This window comes from Triplophysa rosa, linkage group LG1, assembly GCF_024868665.1.
Source record: "Triplophysa rosa linkage group LG1, Trosa_1v2, whole genome shotgun sequence".
NCBI lineage: Eukaryota > Metazoa > Chordata > Actinopteri > Cypriniformes > Nemacheilidae > Triplophysa > Triplophysa rosa.
Window position 1 is genome coordinate 4433041 of NC_079890.1, and position 22658 is coordinate 4455698.

The 22658-nt window shown below is 39.7% G+C and overlaps 1 protein-coding gene and 1 pseudogene across 1 annotated transcript; both read left to right on the top strand.

Moving 5' to 3' along the window:
- Positions 1 to 3252: 3252 nt before the first annotated feature.
- LOC130561613 (zona pellucida sperm-binding protein 3-like) lies at positions 3253 to 5406 on the top strand. The gene is made up of 8 exons (XM_057346055.1): positions 3253 to 3809; positions 3891 to 4009; positions 4093 to 4196; positions 4285 to 4462; positions 4533 to 4650; positions 4740 to 4822; positions 5041 to 5132; positions 5210 to 5406. The coding sequence occupies exons 1-8, from the start codon at positions 3270 to 3272 to the stop codon at positions 5260 to 5262; spliced, it is 1287 nt and encodes a 428-aa protein (XP_057202038.1). The 5' UTR covers positions 3253 to 3269; the 3' UTR covers positions 5263 to 5406.
- Positions 5407 to 13945: 8539 nt separating this feature from the next.
- LOC130562595 (zona pellucida sperm-binding protein 3-like) lies at positions 13946 to 15837 on the top strand (annotated as a pseudogene).
- Positions 15838 to 22658: the final 6821 nt, after the last annotated feature.

Sequence of the window (22658 nt, forward strand, 5' to 3'; positions counted from 1 at the left end):
GTATTTTCCATTACAGGCTAAAAATACACCTGCTCCGATGTATGCACAAATAAACGCTACTGTGCCTGTGCTAAAATTATAATTTGATGGAGTGCACGACATTAAGGCAGACTTCCGACTGAGTCAGATTTCTATGGACACCTCGATGAGGATGATGGCACATGATGACACACATGGCTGGGGACACCACATAACAGTCCTGATAACTGTTTACTGGCTCGCACAAGGTCTGTCATACAGTGTGGTGTCCCGGGCTTTTCAGGTGCAAATATCCTCTGTGTGCAGGCTGGTTCACACAGGAACCATGAAGATTGCAGCCTTGCGCCAGCAGTTCATAAAGTTGCCATCTGCCCAGGAGCTACAAGAGACTGGCCTTGGCTTTGAAAATCTAGCCAACAGCCCCATCTTCTCGAAGTGTGTGGGTGCAATATCCACATCAAAACTCCCTCTGGGCCTGCTGGCCAGGACTACATCAACAGGGAGCTCTTCCAATCCATTCAGATGCAGGCAGTATGTGATGGGAATGGCAGATTCCTTAACACCTTCGTGGGTTATCCAGGTTCTGTCCATGATACCAGAGTCCTCAAGAACAGCAAAATCTACAGAGAGGCTCTGTATCCTCCACCCGGATACTTCATTGTGGGGGATGGTGGCTACCCCTGCATTAGACATCCTGTGGGTATCATTACCCCATACCAGGAGCCAGTCCATGGGCAGGTACAGGGCCACTTCAACTACCATCATGCTAAAGCTCGCTACATAATTGAGCGTGTTTTTGGTATGCTGAAGACACGCTGGAGATGCTTGTTGTTCAAGTCTCTTGAGGTGAGCCACACCGTTGCCCCCATAGTCATTGTGGCTTGCACTGTTCTTCACAATATCTGCCTGACAACAGGAGACATTATTGAAGCCACTGAAGTTGCAGAGGACATTGGTTTGCCTCCATGTCCAGTGAGAGGGGACCACAGTGGGAATGCCTGGCGTGATAGACTGCCATCAAAACTATCAGTTCCACAAGTTTATCCTGTGGAGCTACATGACCATGATTATTTGTAATTGCATCCTGATATTTGTTTTATGGATTAAACAATGTTATTTTCCATGCCTCTAGACTCATGCTTCACATACATTATTGTTCCCACATTATCAGTATGTGTCCACTTTGAAGTAACCAAATTTATGTCACATTAACAGCTCGATGCTGACTCTTTTCACATAAAATACAGTGTTGAACATTAAAACATCATAAAGTACAAAGAACAATACACAATAGGACATACTTAATTTTTCTTTATTAGTTGTTAAAAGAGGTCAAGAAACCTGTTTGTAGTAGTCGCCATAAGTTCATGCGTGGCAAGAAACCGTTCCTCATCTTTTTTACACTCTTGCTGAATAAAATCAAGAACCCTGTTGCTTCTTTTTTTAGCAGGTGAGGGATCAGATGATGTGGATGGCATATCCTCCTGCATGAGGCTGTTTGTGGCAGAATGGCCAGAGGTCACCTCCTCCTCCACACTTCTCTGGCTAACAGATGCAGGAGGTGAAAAGCTACGGTCTGTGGCCACAGCAGCACAGGTTGCAACTTCTGCATTACATGAGTCTATCAGGATAGGCGGCTTGATAGAGGGCCCAATAGCCTTGTGCAATGCAGAAAACCATGGCCATGTGGCTGCTGTGGCTTCGCCATCATCTGTCCCTGTTCCTGTAGGAGGACATCGGAGCTCCTGAAAGAGTTGTAAAGATAAAGAAGCCTTACTAAAATGGCAGGATACAAATTTATACCAAATCAAAAGAATCCTCAAAACATTTTTTACCTACCTTATATTTCCTTTTCAGGTTGTCCCATTTTTTGGCAACTTGATTAGGCATCACAATATTAGCCAGACCCATTTTTCAACAACATTACTACAAAAAACTAATTACACATAACCAAACAAACACAAACCAAGACAGAGTACTGATATTATAATTGGTACTAAGTATTACCTCATTCAAAACACCCATCACTAAATATGTTTCCATATATTTTATATACAATATAACTCACATCCAGGCTTTTTTGGCACTGTACCTCCTCCCCGTAAAGTCTGCATTCTGCTCCATACGAATTTTAATGAGATTGTGGGTCTGCTCATCAGTCCCTGTACAAAGTTACTTTAAAGCGATGTAGCTTTTTACCTCCTGCTATAAGCTACAAAATTATTGTGGGATTGATGGCTGCAGGTTTAAACTAAATACATTCTTTAATGCTTTAATATATTTGCATGACTATGAAAATAAAAATAGTAAAGTTAGACAAAGAGTAAGAGGTCATGGTCGCACTACATACAAAAAACATCCACTAAAACGGCTCAAAAGTATATAATGCTAATGCAAAATCGTACATCAATTTATCAATAATAAAAATGGTATTTCATATGAAATTGAATACTCACATTTAAGCGTGTTCGAACCGTCGCCCATGGTTAGCGCTTGGTGCAGATGTGAAGGGGGAGGAGAATTTATATGCGCATCAGGTTTAGTCGATAAAACACTTCCACATAGGATACAGCTGTGTATCCTCGCTCATGACTCCTGAGAGTGCCTCCTCACCACCTCCTGGTGCAATTAGAGAATTGAGATGTCCTTGAAGATGGCTGTGCTCGATCAGTTTCCGGGTCATAGGATGGAGGACATTGGAGCAAAGAAACGAGGAGGCATATTGAGAAGCACCCTGTTTTGCGTTGTATTCTGTCCCGTGGGCTCATGGGATATAGAAGCATCTCAAGTATCCGTTGCTGAGTGCTTCAGAATCTGGGCGTAACCAGTAAGCCATCCGGGGAATTTCTCGGCTACTCTTTTATGAATACTGACGATTCAGACATACTTCTCTGTTCAAGTACTGTTTTCTTCTACTACATAATAGGTAGGTAGGCGTATTCGGATGCAACATTAGTATACACACATCCAACTCTCGTGAGAAATAGTCCACCACCCAGGTATTTCTCGCCTACTGTTTTGTGATACTACCGATTCGGACATACTATTCGTTCGTCCTACTGCTTTTTGCCTACTATATAGTAACGTAGTATGCCATTTCGGATTCAGACAATGAGTATGTGATGACTTAATTTTCAATTGTTTGTGAACGATTCCTTTAACTCAACAGGTCTGGAGAATCATTAGGCTTGTCAAAATGGGGAGGGGCCACATTAATTTCATGCTCTTGAAAAGCCATAGCAGAGAAGCCAAAGGCATTCTGAAATACTCAGTTTTTTTTTCCCCCAACAATGGGGCTGGTAGCTTGCTTTTCTGTTGAGTTTCTGCTGTTTTTAGCAGTTGTATTGTCTGTGGAACAGTGGTCAGGGTTTCAACAAGGCCAGGCTCCAGTAAGATTCCAACAACAGCAGACATCAACTTCAGCTTCTCAGCAAGCTCCACAAGGATCAGCATATTTCCAGGCTTCAAGGACTGGAATGTCTTCTATGGTAGATCCATGGAGACTTATTCAAGAAGGCAACTCTCAATCCAAGCAGCTGATGCAGGGTCCTGTGGCACCATTGACCTGGCAGTATCCCCTAATGCCTGAAGAGCCCCTGATGCCTGAAGTGCCCTTTGAGCTACGGACACCTAGTCCTTCTGTGAGCGTAGCAGCACGATGCGGGGAGAACTTTGTGCAGGTTGAGGTTAAGAAAGATTTCTATGGCAACGGTCAGTTTGTAGACCCTGCCTTCCTAAGTTTGGGAGGCTGTGGAGCTGTAGGGGAAGATCCTGATGCTCAAATTCTTATCTTTGAAACTGAGCTCCAGACATGTGGCAGTTCTCTGACGGTGAGTGGTAACTCATGGGTTGGCAACAGCAATTGAACATCAAGCTAGGTCTCTGTGGTAACGTATGACTACTGTTTTTAGATGACTGCTGATGCGCTTGTGTACACATTCACTCTACGCTACACTCCTGAGACTGTAGGTGGAACTCCCATCGTGAGAGCAGAAGCAGCTGTTGTTCCAATTGAGTGTCATTATCCGAGGTACAGTAAAATCTCTTCCGAAGGTTGAGCACTTTCATTCTGGGTCATGTTTAACTTTTTTTTTTTTCTTTGTTGCTCTTTAGGTTGCACAATGTAAGCAGCAATGCGTTGATTCCTGCTTGGGTTCCGTTTGCTGCAACAAGAGTTGGAGAGGAGGTTCTTGTCTTTTCTCTCAAGCTTATGACTGGTAATGAAGATCTCTTGCCCTAAATATTTCTGACCGAGCTCCTAAATTGATGTTGCCACTTTTTTTGCTTTTTTTTTCTCTGTTGCAGATGACTGGATGTTTGAGAGGCCTGCCAATCAATATTTTCTGGGTCAGTTTATGTACTTTGAAGCTTCCATGAAACAGTACAACCATGTTCCTTTGCTTATTTTCATCGACGAGTGTGTGGCTACTGCGGTCCCTGATGTGAACACCGTTCCAAGATATTCTTTTGTTGAGAATCACGGGTGGGTAAGGGTCCTCTCCTTACCTTCAATAAGTGAGGAAGTGGGTTAATATTTTTTCCTCCCCTTTTAGGTGCATGGTTGATGCAAAGCTTACAGGTTCACCTTCCCGTTTCATGCGCCGAGTTCAGAATGACAAGCTGCAGTTTCAGTTGGAGGCATTCAGGTTTCAACAGGCTGGTAGTGGCTCGGTATGTCAAAAAAGACCCTCTATAACTTTAAAATTCTTCGTATCCTCTAGGGGAGTGTAATCTGATGCAACTTGTTTCTTTTTTTCTAGGTGTACGTTACATGTGCTTTGAAGGCTGTCATTGCTTCAACTCCCACTAATCCGGAGAGCAAGGCTTGCTCCTTTGCCAATGGGTATGTCATGACCAACTTTGTTTCTGCTATATTGGGTTTCGGTACCCTTTTTTAAAAATATATTAGAATGATCTTGCTATGTCTATAAACACCATGCACTGTGCTGTTTTACCTTTGTGTTATTTGCTCCTGTAAAGCTGCTTTGGAACAATGCACATTGTGGATCGTGCTATATAAATAAATTGAATTGTACCATGACTCATTTTACACCTTTTCAGTTGGACCTCTGCAGATGAAAATGATCAGGTGTGCATGTGCTGTGATTCCACGTGTGGCTACAGTAGGAAAGGGAGATCTTTGTCTGATTCAGGTACAGTAAGGGCACTTCATACAATTCCTCAAGAACATCACTGCATACCTTGATGCCCTTTCAACTTTTCTTTGCAGGCCTGGTTTCAGAAGGTGAAGCAACTATTGGCCCTATTGTGATATCTGAATGAGGTGACCAATAAAAACTTAAACTGGATATTGTGATGTGGGTTTTCTTAACATTTGGTATACTGAATTTGTTTTCTATCACTTTAAAATTCTGCAAACATGACCAACAATGCTATGTTTGTGTAAAGCAATGGAAATATTGCTATGAAACTATATGCCCATAAGTGGGAACCTCTTAGCATAGAGCATTATAAGAGAATTTGAACAATTTTGATTGGGTGACACTGTTGACGATTATTGCTACACATTTGACTTTCTGGTTCAAGCTAGCCTTAATACACAGGAGTGTAGTTTTGCTAATGGTGTGTCTGAGCACCAGAGGTGGACAGTAACGAAGTAAATGTACCCGAGTACTGTACTTAAGTACACTGAGTAGCTGTAGTTTTTTTTTTTTTTTTGTGTGTGGAGTACTCATGACTTCATCACTACATTTGAAAGACAAATATACTTTTTACTCCACTACATTTATAATACGGTCCATAAATAGAAAATTACTTCTTGGAGTACAATTGTTCTGGCTTGAGATCTGCCAGGAACTTTCACTGTTGCCAAGTATTTCAGTTTGTCTAAGCTCGCGGTTTTCCGGCTAGCATTGAATGGCTTTTTTTTATTTTTATTTTTTTTAAACGCGCACACACCTTGAGCTACACGACTGCGAAAATGTCAAGTTTTCATTCAGAATTTCATGATCGCATAGCTAGAGTTAAGGAAGTGCACGTGCATGTAACTTCTGATCTGCTGCTATATTATTTAAAGCCGTTTGGAAAATTAATGCTGTTTTTACTTTAGCTATAGTTGAAATATTCCTGCTGACATGAAAACAATAGAACCCTACCCAAAATACAACAAAAAATGTAATCAATTTAATGGGAATTGTATTGTATGGCTACTTGTTGTCTACTTGTATGTGATGGATTCTATTGGTGGGATGATAAATCCTATTGGGAAAAAAAACACTACAAAGGAATTTAATAGAAAAAAACGATGAATTTGTGAATTGGAATAAGATCTTTCTAAGCAGGGATGGTATTTGCAGTAAAACCACAGTATCCACAAATTTACCATTTTCTCTATATAGAAACCATACTCCAATTAAGCTTTTTTTTAGTAAAACCAGTTACTAAAATTTACCATAGTTTCATTATAGTAGCTATAGATCATGTTTGTAGTTAAACTATGATAAAAAAATGTTAATAAATCCATCAAACACATGGCTTCTACACTTTACTATATACAAGAAGCTTACTGGTAAATTGCTGCTAAAACTGGTGAAAGGAATATACAAAAAACTGCTCATATACATATAGTCCATGGTGCTAATGTGGATAATTAGGCTAAATGATCATACAGGATTTTATATAAAATAAACATATATATGTTAAACATATAAAGCTGTTAATGGAGTAGCTCACTTCAAAATTTGCCCCCATTGACTTTTTATAGTAGGAGTAAAAATGACTATGGAAAGTCAATGGGGACAAATTTTGAAGTGAGCTACTCCTTTAATACCATTGATACTGTGAGATACTCAGTGTATTGAGTAGGTTGCTTCAGAAGCATAAGGTAAACGACAATGAAACAATGCACCACCGACATAATGGAAATTTACTTTTAATATTTGAATACTTTTAAAAGCACGTACTTCTGTACTTTTACTTAAGTAAAGTAAGAATCTGTCTTTACAACTTTTACCTATAGTGGAGTAATATTTAACGAGTAGTATCTGTACTTTCGCTCAAGTAAGGAAGTTGTGTACTTTTTCCACCTCTGTTGAGAACGGGGCCTAGTAATAGGATTGTTCTTTATTCTATATTTTTATATTGACTGAGAGGCCTCACGATCGATCCATGTGTTTGCCAAGGAGTTTAGGGTCTGTTGTGGTCAGTTTTTACTCTATTGACATTGTTCAGGAACCCTAGTGGTGACCCGGATGTTCAAAGTGCATAGTATTTATAAGGTACTACAAATTAATATAAAGAATATCATGCGTTACTATCATACATGTTTGAAAAATACAGAATTATCATTGTAAATATAGTGCCATAGTATTTTTAAAGTATCAAGTCTATGACGTCAAACCAATGATTTAAGACACAGAAGTGTAGCCAAACATTAATTTTAGTCCCTGAAGGGACTTTTTTAATGTCTTGAAAAGTAGCGTTAAAATTTATTCCTTATTAGGAAATAATGTTGCATCCGAATACGCCTACTTACCTATTATGTAGTAGAAGAAAACAGTACTTAAACAGAGTAGTATGTCTGAATCGTCAGTATTCATAAAAGAGTAGCCGAGAAATTCCCCGGATGGCTTACTGGTTACGCCCAGATTCTGAAGCACTCAGCGATGGATACTTGAGATGCTTCTATATCCCATGAGTCCATGGGACAGAATACACGCACAGCCCACAAAACAGTCTCAGCAGACTTTCATGTACAATTAAACATGTTGTTATTTATTGTAAATTTATTGTTTCTCAGGTTATTTTTAATACTACAATAGACTATACTGTATATTAGAGCAACATGGGTGTATCTAAGTGAGAGACATCAACCAATAGGCAGAATACAGACAAAAGAATAATTAGCAGAAATTTACAGGCAATCATTATTTTTCTGTTGCAAAAAGAAAATTCCATTGGCATAATCATTATTCACAATTAAAAGTGAATGAGCCTGTTATTGCCTAAATTTAACTGAAAAAACACATCGCAAAATCACAAAGCTGCTGTATTCCTTTTAATTTTTTTAACTTTTATCAAAGCATATAGACCTACAAGATAAAAATGAAAATACATGAAAATAAAAGCTCTAAATGTGCTGTACTTGAAGAAAAGTCAAAGCTTTGTTTCATGTGTTGTTTACTTGTACAAAACCCATAGTAGGCAAGGTTATTAATGCATCCTGTCTCTCATAACTTAAATTATTGCAGTTGTTATTACATCACATGGTTAATCTCTGGCCCACACTCCAGCACAGTAGGTGGCGGATTTGCACCTCAAACGTATGTTGCCAACCGCCGTTAGAACGGAAAAGAAGAAGAATTACGTCACATGATCACGTCAATATGATCGACAATGGCCGATACCCATTTAGCCCTTGTTAAGCACGTGCTTACTGAAATTAAGTATCTAATCATATGTACTCATAAGTATGCCATTTCGGATGCAGCCTTAGTTTATAAATTCAGGCTTTTCCTTATAAGCAATTAAGAAAACGTGCTTATGAATAGCACAAAAGAAGTATAACTTGTACATACAGCTCATGCATTTTCAACTGGTTATCAATTGGTTTTGTTCAAAACTTTACTTTGCTATCAGCAGCAAATAACTTATGGGTTCACTGATAAACAGGGTTTACCAATATATTTCATTAGAAACGACCAGCAATCAGGAACACAAAATTAAAATTGGAACACAAAAATTGTTGAATGTCATGACTCCTAATTTCCAAAGACCCTCTATAACTTTAAAATTCTTCGTATCCTCTAGGGGAGTGTAATCTGATGCAACTTGTTTCTTTTTTTCTAGGTGTACGTTACATGTGCTTTGAAGGCTGTCATTGCTTCAACTCCCACTAATCTGGAGAGCAAGGCTTGCTCCTTTGCCAATGGGTATGTCATGACCAACTTTGTTTCTGCTATATTGGGTTTCTGTACCCTTTTTTTTTTTTATAAATTAGAATGATCTTGCTATGTCTATAAACACCATGCACTGTGCTTTTACCTTTGTTATTTGCTTCTGTAAAGCTGCTTTGGAACAATGCACATTGTGGATGGTGCTATATAAATAAAATTTGAATTGTACCATGACTCATTTTACACCATCTTTTCAGTTGGACCTCTGCAGATGAAAATGATCAGGTGTGCATGTGCTGTGATTCCACGTGTGGCTACAGTAGGAAAGGGAGATCTTTGTCTGATTCGGGTACAGTAAGGGCACTTCATACAATTCCTCAAGAACATCACTGCATACCTTGATGCCCTTTCAACTTTTGTTTCCAGGTCTGGTTTCAGAAGGTGAAGCAACTATTGGCCCTATTGTGATATCTGAATGAGGTGACCAATAAAAACTTAAACTGGATATTGTGATGTGGGTTTTCTTAACATTTGGTCTACTGAATTTGTTTTCTATCACTTTAAAATTCTGCAAACATGACCAACAATGCTATGTTTGTGTAAAGCAATGGAAATATTGCTATGGAACTATATGCCCATAAGTGGGAACCTCTTACCATAGAATATTATAAAAGAATTTGAACAATTTTGATTGGGTGACCCTTGATTTGTTATATATTGCTACACACTTGACTTTCTGGTTCAAGTTAGCCTTAATACACAGGAGTGTAGTTTTGCTAATGGTGTGTCTGAGCACCAGAGGTGGACAGTAACGAAGTAAATGTACCCGAGTACTGTACTTAAGTACACGGAGTAGCTGTACTAGTTCCTTTTTTTTCCCTGAGTACTCGTGACTTCATCACTGCATTTGAAAGACAAATATCATACTTTTTACTCCACTACATTCATAAAAAGGTAGAATAGAAAGTCGTTTCTGTGTAGCGGGATTTCTTGTGAGCACAATTTTTCTGGCTTGGCAACAGTGAAAGTTCCTGGCAGATCCCAAGTAGTTCAGGTTTTCTAAGCTTGCGGATTTCCAGCTAGCTTTGAATCACCATTTGTCTTTTCCCAACTCAAATCAGGCGCACATACCTTGAGCTACATGATTGAGAAAATGTATAGTTTTCAAAATTTCATGATCGCATAGCCAGAGTTAAGGACATGTGCGTGTTAACTTCTGATCTGCTATATTTAAAGCCGTTTGGAATGATGTTTTAACTGTAGTAACTAAATTATTCCTGCTTAAAAACAATAGAACCCTGCCCAAAATACAACAGAAAATGTAATTGATTTAATGGTCATAATGGGAATTGTATTGTATGGATACTTGTCTACTTGTATGTGATGGATTCTATTGGTGGGATTGTAAATCCTACTGGAATAAAACCCAAACACTACAAAAAGGAATTTCATGGAAAAAGTTATGAATTTGTGAATTGGAATTAGATTTTTTCTAAGCAGGGACGGTATTTGCAGAAATACCACAGTATCCAAATTTACCATTTTCTTTATATAGGAACCATACTCCTGCGGAGCCAGTCTGGTCACCACTCGGAGAAAAAAGACTCGCAAATCCGTGGCCACAGTTTTGTAATTCGTTTCCTCAGTTTAAAAATCTGTGCTCTCGGATTAATAAACTGTACCCAAGAGTTTCCATTCCGTGCTCTCGGTTTTGTAAACCATCCCCTCAGTTTTTGAAATCTGTACCCACGCTTTCGCAATCCGTTCGCACAGTTTTGCAAACTGTAGCCTCTGTCTGTCAACAGAATAAGCTCCTACAGGAACGTTAACGAATATTGTATAGGCTACTGTTTTATTTTAGATTATATTATAAATTGTCTTAATGTGTTTACACACAAGCGCGTGGCGCATAAAGCATGCATTCATTGTCGCGTTTCACTGGCATAAAGTTGGTTTGACATTAAACTTTCGATCACATGAACACTTTACAGTTAGTCGGGGAAGTCATTCCCTTTAAATGCTATTGAAGTTGGAAACATGTATTTGAATGTGTCTGTAACTTTAGAGACGGTCCCTAAATTCACGAATATCGAAAGTTTAATGTCAAACCAACTTTATGCCAGTGAAACGCGGCAATGAACGCATGCTTAATGTGTTTACACACGAGCGCGTGGTGCACATAGACAATTTATAATATAATCTAAAATAAAACGGTATACAATATTCGTTAATGTTCCTGTAGGATCTTATTCTGTTGACAGACAGAGGCTTCAATTCCGCGAGTAGGCTACAGTTTGCAAAACTGTGCGAACGGATTGCGAAAGCGTGGGCACAGATTATGAATTCGTGGGAACAGATTTAAAAAATTGAGAGGACGGTTTACAAAACCGAGAGCACGGATTGGAAACTCGTGGGTACAGTTAATTAATCCGAGAGCACGGATTTTTAAACTAAGGGAACGAATTGCAAAACTGTGGCCACGGATTTGCGAGTCTTGTTTTTTTTTCTCCGAGGGGTGACCAGACAGGCTCCGTATACTCCAGTTAAGCTTTTTTTTGTAAAACCAGTTACTAAAATTTAACAGTTTCATTATAGTATTAATTATATTAAACACATGGCTACTATATACAATGACCTTACTACTTACTGGTAAAAGTAATATACAAAAAACAAAACCCTGCTCATATACATATAGGCCTAGGGAGATAATGTGGATAATTACGCTAAATGATCATACAGGATTTTATATAAACTAACATATGTTAAAAATATAAAGCTCTTAAAGGAGTAGCTCACTTCAAAATTTGCCCCCATTGACTTTTCATAGTAGGAGTAAAAATGACTATGGAAAGTCAATGGGGACAAATTTTGAAGTGAGCTACTCCTTGAATACCGTTGATACTGTGAGCTACTCGGTGTATTGAGTAGGCATGGTGTTTTTTCTATTACAGTATTAAGCTTTTCTATTATTTTTTATTACAGTATTTAGTTTTTCTATTATTGATTGAGTTTTTATATGAGACAATGCATTTAATCTAGTTATAGGTCTCACACACTTCTCTAACACAGAAAAGACTATGAGTCTCATAGCAAAAAGACANCCAAGGAGTTTAGGGTCTGTTGTGGTCAGTTTTTACTCTATTGACATTGTTCAGGAACCCTAGTGGTGACCCGGATGTTCAAAGTGCATAGTATTATAAGGTACTACAAATTAATATAAAGAATATCATGCGTTACTATCATACATGTTTGAAAAATACAGAATTATCATTGTAAACATAGTCTTGATACTTTAAAAATACCACGGCACTATGACGTCAAACCAATGATTTAAGACACAGAAGTGTAGCCAAACATTAATTTTAGTCCCTAAAGGGACTTTTTTAATGTCTTGAAAAGTAGCGTTACAATTTATTCCCGTGGCATCGTTTCTTGGCCTTTTAGTTATTTTATGGCACTTTTGGTTCTCTTATGACCATGACATTCCTAGTTCATACTCACTTTTGGAAATTAGGAGTCATGACATTCAACAATTTTTGTGTTCCAATTTTAATTTTGTGTTCCTGATTGCTGGTCGTTTCTAATGAAATATATTGGTAAACCCTGTTTATCAGTGAACCCATAAGTTATTTGCTGCTGAGAGCAAACTAAAGTTTTGAACAAAACCAATTGATAACCAGTTGAAAATGCATGAGCTGTATGTACAAGTTATACTTCTTTTGTGCTATTCATAAAGCACGTTTTCTTAATTGCTTATAAGGAAAAGCCTGAATTTATAAACTAAGGCTGCATCCGAAATGGCATACTTATGAGTACATATGAGTAGATACTTAATTTCAGTAAGCACGTGCTTAACAAGGGCTAAATGGGTATCGGCCATTGTCCATCATATTGACGTGATCATGTGACGTAATTCTTCTTCTTTTCCGTTCTAACGGCGGTTGGCAACATACGTTTGAGGTGCATATCCGCCACCTACTGTGCTGGAGTGTGGGCCAGAGATTAACCATGTGATGTAATAACAACTGCAATAATTTAAGTTATGAGAGACAGGATGCATTAATAACCTTGCCTACTATGGGTTTTGTGCAAGTAAACAACACATGAAACAAAGCTTTGACTTTTCTTCAAGTACAACACATTTAGAGCTTTTATTTTCATGTATTTTCATTTTTATCTTGTAGGTCTATATGCTTTGATAAAAGTTAAAAAAATTAAAAGGAATACAGCAGCTTTGTGATTTTGCGATGTGTTTTTTCAGTTAAATTTAGGCAATAACAGGCTCATTCACTTTTAATTGTGAATAATGATTATGCCAATGGAATTTTCTTTTTGCAACAGAAAAATAATAATTGCCTGTAAATTTCTGCTAATTATTCTTTTGTCTGTATTCTGCCTATTGGTTGATGTCTCTCACTTAGATACACCCATGTTGCTCTAATATACAGTATAGTCTATTGTAGTATTAAAAATAACCTGAGAAACAATAAATTTACAATAAATAACAACATGTTTAATTGTACATGAAAGTCTGCTGAGACTGTTTTGTGGGCTGTGCGTGTATTCTGTCCCATGGACTCATGGGATATAGAAGCATCTCAAGTATCCATCGCTGAGCGCTTCAGAATCTGGGCGTAACCAGTAAGCCATCCGGGGAATTTCTCGGCTACTCTTTTATGAATACTGACGATTCAGACATACTACTCTATTCAAGTACTGTTTTCTTCTACTACATAATAGGTAAGTAGGCGTATTCGGATGCAACATTAGTATACACACGTCCAACTCTCGCGAGAAATAGTCCACCACCCAGGTATTTCTCACCTACTGTTTTGTGATACTACCGATTCGGACATACTATTCGTTCGCCTACTGCTTTTTGCCTACTATATAGTAAGGTACTATGCCATTTCGGATTCAGCCAATGAGTATGTGATGACTTAATTTTCAATTGTGGGTGAACGATTCTTTTAACTCAACAGGTCTGGAGAATCAATAGGCTTGTCAAAATGGGGCGGAGCCACATTAATTGCATGCTCTTGAAAAGCCATAGCAGAGAAGCAGGCATTCTGAAGAGCTCAGAGTTTTTTTTTCTAACAATGGGGCTGGTAGCTTGCTTTTCTGTTGAGTTTCTGCTGTTTTTAGCAGTTGGATTGTCTGTGGAACAGTGGTCAGGGTTTCAACAAGGCCAGGCTCCAGTAAGATTCCAACAACAGCAGACATCAACTTCAGCTTCTCAGCAAGCTCCACAAGGATCAGCATATTTCCAGGCTTCAAGGACTGGAATGTCTTCTATGGTAGATCCATGGAGACTTATTCAAGAAGGCAACTCTCAATCCAAGCAGCTGATGCAGGGTCCTGTGGCACCATTGACCTGGCAGTATCCCCTAATGCCTGAAGAGCCCCTGATGCCTGAAGTGCCCTTTGAGCTACGGACACCTAGTCCTTCTGTGAGCGTAGCAGCACGATGCGGGGAGAACTTTGTGCAGGTTGAGGTTAAGAAAGATTTCTATGGCAACGGTCAGTTTGTAGACCCTGCCTTCCTAAGTTTGGGAGGCTGTGGAGCTGTAGGGGAAGATCCTGATGCTCAAATTCTTATCTTTGAAACTGAGCTCCAGACATGTGGCAGTTCTCTGACGGTGAGTGGTAACTCATGGGTTGGCAACAGCAATTGAACATCAAGCTAGATCTCTGTGGCAACGTATGATTACTGTTTTCAGATGACTGCTGATGCGCTTGTGTACACATTCACTCTACGCTACACTCCTGAGACTGTAGGTGGAACTCCCATCGTGAGAGCAGAAGCAGCTGTTGTTCCAATTGAGTGTCATTATCCGAGGTACAGTAAAATCTCTTCCGAAGGTTGAGCACTTTCATTCTGGGTCATGCTTTAACTTTTTTTCTTTGTTGCTCTTTAGGTTGCACAATGTAAGCAGCAATGCGTTGATTCCTGCTTGGGTTCCGTTTGCTGCAACAAGAGTTGGGGAGGAAGTTCTTGTCTTTTCTCTCAAGCTTATGACTGGTAATGAAGATCTCTTGCCCTAAATATTTCTGACCCAGCTCCTAAATTGATGTTGCCACTTTTTTTGCTTTTTTTTTCTCTGTTGCAGATGACTGGATGTTTGAGAGGCCTGCCAATCAGTATTTTCTGGGTCAGTTTATGACTTTGGAAGCTTCCATGAAACAGTACAACCATGTTCCTTTGCGTATTTTCATCGAGACGTGTGTGGCTACTGCGGCCCTGATGTGAACCCGTTCCAAGATATTCTTTTGTTGAGAATACGGGTGAGTAAGGGTCCTCTCCTTACCTTCAATAAGTGAGGAAGTGGGTCTAAGTTTTTTCCCTCCCTTTTAGGTGCATGGTTGTACGCAAAGCTTACAGGTTCACCTTCCCGTTTCATGCGCCGAGTTCAGAATGACAAGCTGCAGTTTCAGTTGGAGGACATTCAGGTTTCAACAGGCTGGTAGTGGCTCGGTATGTCAAAGAGACCCTCTATAACTTTAAAATTCTTGTGCATCCTCTAGGGGGGTAATCTGAGCAATTTTTTGTTTTCTAGGTGTACGTTACATGTGCTTTGAAGGCAGTCATTGCTTCAACTCCTCACTAATCTGGAGAGCAAGGCTTGCTCCTTTGCCAATGGGTATGTCATACCAACTTTTTTCTGCTAATGGTTTCTGTACCCTTTTTTTTTTTTTATAAATTAGAATGATCTTGCTATGTCTATAAACACCATGCACTGTGCTTTTACCTTTGTTATTTGCTTCTGTAAAGCTGCTTTGGAACAATGCACATTGTGGATGGTGCTATATAAATAAAATTTGAATTGTACCATGACTCATTTTACACCATCTTTTCAGTTGGACCTCTGCAGATGAAAATGATCAGGTGTGCATGTGCTGTGATTCCACGTGTGGCTACAGTAGGAAAGGGAGATCTTTGTCTGATTCGGGTACAGTAAGGGCACTTCATACAATTCCTCAAGAACATCACTGCATACCTTGATGCCCTTTCAACTTTTGTTTCCAGGTCTGGTTTCAGAAGGTGAAGCAACTATTGGCCCTATTGTGATATCTGAATGAGGTGACCAATAAAAACTTAAACTGGATATTGTGATGTGGGTTTTCTTAACATTTGGTCTACTGAATTTGTTTTCTATCACTTTAAAATTCTGCAAACATGACCAACAATGCTATGTTTGTGTAAAGCAATGGAAATATTGCTATGGAACTATATGCCCATAAGTGGGAACCTCTTACCATAGAATATTATAAAAGAATTTGAACAATTTTGATTGGGTGACCCTTGATTTGTTATATATTGCTACACACTTGACTTTCTGGTTCAAGTTAGCCTTAATACACAGGAGTGTAGTTTTGCTAATGGTGTGTCTGAGCACCAGAGGTGGACAGTAACGAAGTAAATGTACCCGAGTACTGTACTTAAGTACACGGAGTAGCTGTACTAGTTCCTTTTTTTTCCCTGAGTACTCGTGACTTCATCACTGCATTTGAAAGACAAATATCATACTTTCTACTCCACTACATTCATAAAAAGGTATAATAGAAAGTCGTTTCTGTGTAGCGGGATTTCATGCGAGCACAATTTTTCTGGCTTGGCAACAGTGAAAGTTCCTGGCAGATCCCAAGTATTTCAGGTTTTCTAAGCTTGCGGATTTCCAGCTAGCTTTGAATAACCATTTGTCTTTTCCCAACTCAAATCAGGCGCACATACCTTGAGCTACATGATTGAGAAAATGTATAGTTTTCAAAATTTCATGATCGCATAGCCAGAGTTAAGGACGTGTGCGTGTTAACTTCTGATCTGCTATATTTAAAGCCGTTTGGAAAATGATGTTTTAACTGTAGTAACTAAATTATTCCTGCTTAAAAACAATAGAACCCTGCCCAAAATACAACAGAAAATGTAATTGATTTAATGGTCATAATGGGAATTGTATTGTATGGATACTTGTCTACTTGTATGTGATGGATTCTATTGGTGGGATTGTTAATCCTATTGGAATAAAACCCAAACACACTACAAAAAGGAATTTCATAGAAAAAGTTATGAATTTGTGAATTGGAATTAGATTTTTTTTCTAAGCAGGGACGGTATATGCAGTAAAACCACAGTATCCAAATTTACCATTTTCTTTATATAGGAGCCATACTCCTGCGGAGCCAGTCTGGTCACCACTCGGAGAAAAAAGACTCGCAAATCCGTGGCCAGTTTTGTAATTCGTTTCCTCAGTTTAAAAATCCGTGCTCTCGGATTAATAAACTGTACCCAAGAGTTTCCATTCCGTGCTCTCGGTTTTGTAAACCGTCCCGTCAGTTTTTGAAATCTGTACCCACGCTTTCGCAATCCGTTCGCACAGTTTTGCAAACTGTAGCCTCTGTCTGTCAACAGAATAAGCTCCTACAGGAACATTAACGAATATTGTATAGGCTACTGTTTTATTTTAGATTATATTATAAATTGTCTTAATGTGTTTACACAAAAGCGCGTGGCGCATAAAGCATGCAATCATTGTCGCGTTTCACTGGCATAAAGTTGGTTTGACATTAAACTTTCGATCACATGAACACTTTACAGTTAGTCGGGGAAGTCATTCCCTTTAAATGCTATTGAAGTTGGAAACATGTATTTGAATGTGTCTGTAACTTTAGAGACGGTCCCTAAATTCACGAATATCGAAAGTTTAATGTCAAACCAACTTTATGCCAGTGAAACGCGGCAATGAACGCATGCTTAATGTGTTTACACACGAGCGCGTGGTGCACATAGACAATTTATAATATAATCTAAAATAAAACTGTATACAATATTCGTTAATGTTCCTGTAGGATCTTATTCTGTTGACAGACAGAGGCTTCAATTCCGCGAGTAGGCTACAGTTTGCAAAACTGTGCGAACGGATTGCGAAAGCGTGGGCACAGATTATGAATTCGTGGGCACCGATTTAAAAAATTGAGAGGACGGTTTACAAAACCGAGAGCACGGATTGGAAACTCGTGGGTACAGTTCATTAATCCGAGAGCACGGATTTTTAAACTGAGGGAACGAATTGCAAAACTGTGGCCACGGATTTGCGAGTCTTGGTTTTTTTTCTCCGAGGGGTGACCAGACAGGCTCCGTATACTCCAGTTAAGCTTTTTTGTAAAACCAGTTACTAAAATTTAACAGTTTCATTATAGTATTAATTATATTAAACACATGGCTACTATATACAATGACCTTACTACTTACTGGTAAAAGTAATATACAAAAAACAAAACCCTGCTCATATACATTTAGGCCTAGGGAGATAATGTGGATAATTACGCTAAATGATCATACAGGATTTTACATAAACTAACATATGTTAAAAATAGAAAGCTCTTAAAGGAGTAGCTCACTTCTTTGCCCCCATTGACTTTTCATAGTAGGAGTAAAAATGACTATGGAAAGTCAATGGGGACAAATTTTGAAGTGAGCTACTCCTTGAATACCATTGATACTGTGAGCTACTCAGTGTATTGAGTAGGCATGGTGGTTTTTCTATTACAGTATTAAGCTTTTCTATTATTTTTATTACAGTATTTAGTTTTTCTATTATTGATTGAGTTTTTATATGAGACAATGCATTTAATCTAGTTATAGGTCTCACACACTTCTCTAACACAGAAAAGACTATGAGTCTCATAGCAAAAAGACCATGATCTCATGGGTCAAAGGTTACAGGCCAAGTTGAACATCAAAAAGCACCGTAAGACATCCTTTGCACGCAAACGCTTGGAGCACACACACAATATGTACTCTTCACACGAGATGTGGTCTAAAATGCATGGTAGTTTTTGAAGTACATGTAAGCTAGGGGTAGTAAATGACAATATGACATACATTCGCATTTCAGAGATGGATGTGTTTGTCTGTCATACAGTAGCAACTGACAAAATGACATACATCTAATTTTAAAGATGGTGTATGTACATATATTTTTTAATCCTTTAAAAGGTTTCGCCACAGTTAAAAGTTAACGAAACAGTTTGATATATAACTGTGGAAAGTCAAAAGAGGATGGGCAAACAAAAATAAGTGATGTCATGTAGAACCTGATTGGGAGAAGATGATGTAGGTAAATATGATTGGTTTAAACTGTGATAACGACTTGAGAACAGTGTATAAAAGATGGAGTCAGAAGTGTATTTGTTGGGCATCTTCAGATGAACTCTGTATGTCTCACTTTGCTTGCTCGAGCAAATAAAGATTGAAACTCTTGAAACCTGGCTCTCTGGTCTTCGTGAATTCTTTCAACATTGGCTGATCAACTTTTCGCCACGACATATTGGTGACCTTCCAACGTGATCCAGGTAAGAGGGCAAGAGGCTGACGGTCGACGGTTGGACCTGGCTGTGGATCACATAGATAAGGGCCCAAACACCGGAACAGGTGAGCATATTTGCTTTATAAGTATAAAATCTATGTGATCTACTGCAGGTAAAACCTAAGTCGTTGGTCCTCGTAAGCCTCTCCTAAATTGAACAAAATGTTAATGTTAAGTAGTTGCACCAGTTTGCTGAATTTTGTAGAGATCCAGGTTTTTGAGGATTTATGTTTTGTGTGAAAGTGTTTGAGAGTGAATGATACGTGACCGCAGCATAGGGGCGTAGCGTAGATATCGAAGATATCCGTAGCGTCACATTGAGAGTGAGACATGGGCGCTGTTGCGCAGAGGGAGGAAATCAAGGGATCATCACGTTGAAGGGCAGTGCACGGAAGAGCCGTGTAGAGGCTGGATGCAGCCTAAATCCTGTTTAGGTAAACAGGTCACGTAGGATGAATGTGTTGTAAAATATTTAATAGGGCTAATTATTTTGTTGTGTGTTGTAATATTCTGCAAAAGTGGTCTGAGAAGTGAGAGAAGGGAGAGGAAGTCTCAGCCGGTGAGATTTTTGTCTCTGGAGAAAAAAGGTGGGGGTTTGAAGCCTCAGCGTGTAAGTAACCTAAAAAAGTGATTTATTTGACGTATGAAGAGGCCTTGAGATGTGTGAGATAAGAATGGGAGAGACTGCGAACTGCTAATGTAAAAAATAAACTGTGTTGTGTTAAGTAAAAAGTGAAAAGATATTGTTGTTTGTGTTTTGTGAATTTCTTTTTCATATGTTTTGAAAAACGCATGGCTGAAGCTGAGCTGTTGGATGGGGAAAGTTTACACTCATACTTTGAGAGTGTAAGAGTAGCGAGAATATTGACTGAGACAAAAGGAATTAGTGATCATTTTTGGAGAGAATCATTTTATAAGGATTCAGCAGGCATTGTGAGGCCATTAACAGAAGACAAGAAACATTATCTCTTAGACAAATTAGTAGAAGTTCAGAACTTAGATCAAATTGAGCAGATTTGGCCATACATAAATTGGAGGGAAATAGTAGGCAGGTGTTGCAAAGTAAGGATATTGAGAAATTATCTGGAAGGGGTTTGCTTCCATAGAATCAATAGATTTGGAAATTTGGGCACTGCGTTACAGCGTGTCTCATNTTTTATACCGTAGATCAAGATGAGCTGTCTAAAATTATTAGATCATCTAAATCAACAACATGCATACTAGACCCTATACCTACAAATCTACTGAAAGAGATGCTCCCAGAAATTATAGATCCTCTTCTTGGTATTATTAACTCATCTCTGACATTAGGACATGTGCCTAAAGCATATAAGGTGGCTGTTATAAGGCCCCTTGTCAAAAAACCCCAACTCGACCCTAGAGAACTAAGGAACTACAGGCGCTATATCGAATCTACCTTTCATATCTAAAGTTCTGGAAAAAGTAGTTTCAACTCAATTATGCTCCTTCCTCCAAAGGAATGACATCAATGAAGAATTCCAGTCTGGATTTAGAGCATGTCACAGTACAGAGACTGCTTTGATCAGAGTTACAAATGATCTGCTATTGGCGTCTGACCAGAGGTTGTATCTCGTTATTGGTGCTGCTAGACCTTAGTGCTGCATTCGATACCATTGACCACAGCACACTCCTACATAGACTCGAAAATTACGTCGGCATTAAAGGAATAGCTTTGAAATGGTTTAACTCTTATTTATCCGACCGTTTTCAATTTGTAGCAATAAACAATGAGGTGTCACGCAAATCGCAAGTCCAGTACGGTGTACCACAGGGCTCGGTCTTAGGGCCTCTGCTCTTCGCATTATACATGCTACCTTTAGGACAGTGGTCACCAACCCCGTTCCTGGAGATCGACCGTCCTGCAGACTGCAGCTCCAACCCTGCTTCAGCACACCTGTCTGTAATTATCAAGCAAACCCGAACACCTTGATTAGACAGTTCAGGTGTGTTTGATTGGGGTTAGAGCTGAAATCTTCAGGACGGTCGATCTCCAGGAGCAGGGTTGGTGACCACTGCTCTAGGAGATATAATAAAGCGACACAGAGTTAGCTTTCACTGTTATGCTGATGATACTCAACTTTATATTTCCTCGAAGCCTCATGAAACACAGCAGTTCCAATGAGTAATGGAATGCTTAGTCGATGGATGAGTGCAAAAACTGGATGAGTAACAACTTTTTATTACTGAACTCGGACAAAACAGAAGTGTTACTTATTGGACCGAAAATTGCTACAAGTAACAACCAAGAATACTGCTTAACTATTGACGGATGTTCCATAAAACCCTCGTCGTCAGCAAAGAATCTTGGCGTTCTATTCGATAGTAATCTGTCATTTGAGAGCCACGTCGCCAACATCTGTAAAATTGCGTTTTTCCATCTTAAGAATATATCTAAACTACGTCATATGCTGTCAATGTCAGATGCAGAGAAGTTAATTCATGCATTCATGACATCAAGACTAGATTACTGTAATGCACTGTTAGGTGGTTGCCCTGCAGGCTTATTACAAAAACTCCTAGTTAGGTGGCCTTTGCATGTGCCAGTTTGGGGCGCATTTGTCACCGCACTCCGTCTCTTACCTTGCGCTCGGTTTTTCGCCCCTTGGGCCGTGGCCTTGTAGTGTCCGGCTTTCCTTTTTTAACGCGCCCCCGTTTTTGATTGGTACTCTTGGGCGCATCTCTGCTTCTCCGTTTTTGGATTCGCCTTGGTGTGCTACATGCCCTCCCACCGCCAGCCGCATGCCTGCCCAGTTTTTTCCCCTGTGTGCATTCTTTGCTTTACACTTGGCGTCTGCCTCTGCTTCTGTCTCCACCCTCCGCGCACGCCCCCAGTTCCTCCTCACTCCTTTCCCTGCTGAAGGCGCCCTCCGTGACGAGGCTTGCAACCCCTGCGTGCATTCTTCCCTCCCGCCGAGGGCCCTATTCGCCCCACTGCCGTCCCCTCACCGCAACAGACCCCTTTTCACCCCGATACCACTGCATTTTTTGTTCTGCACGTATTGCTGCTGGACATTACCCTAGAAGGCTCCCCCATCAGTACGCCGCCACGACCTTCTCTGCACTGTGCGCCGCCTTGCCTGGCTAGATCAGAACGGGGGGTTCTCCCTTATGCCGCACTCTGGTGGCCTGCTCCCCCCGGTGCGCATCCCCACCGCCTTGTTACTGTCTTGCCCGTTTTTCACGCGCGGCAAGGAGCCTGGTGGCCGCTGGCCCGCACACAGTGGAGGTTTGACACTCTCCATAGCGTACGCCGGGCGCGTTCCCTTTGACCCTTTGTATTCCGCCCGCCCCCCTGTCACCGTGGAGGAATCATCAACCGGTGTTTATGGTCCTGTGTGTCAAGTTCGTGAAACATGTCCGGCCCAGTTGTGGTGTTCGAAGAAAATCCGGGCTCTCGTGTGGCAGATTCACAGGGAGTGCTCTCTTGTCTATCTTA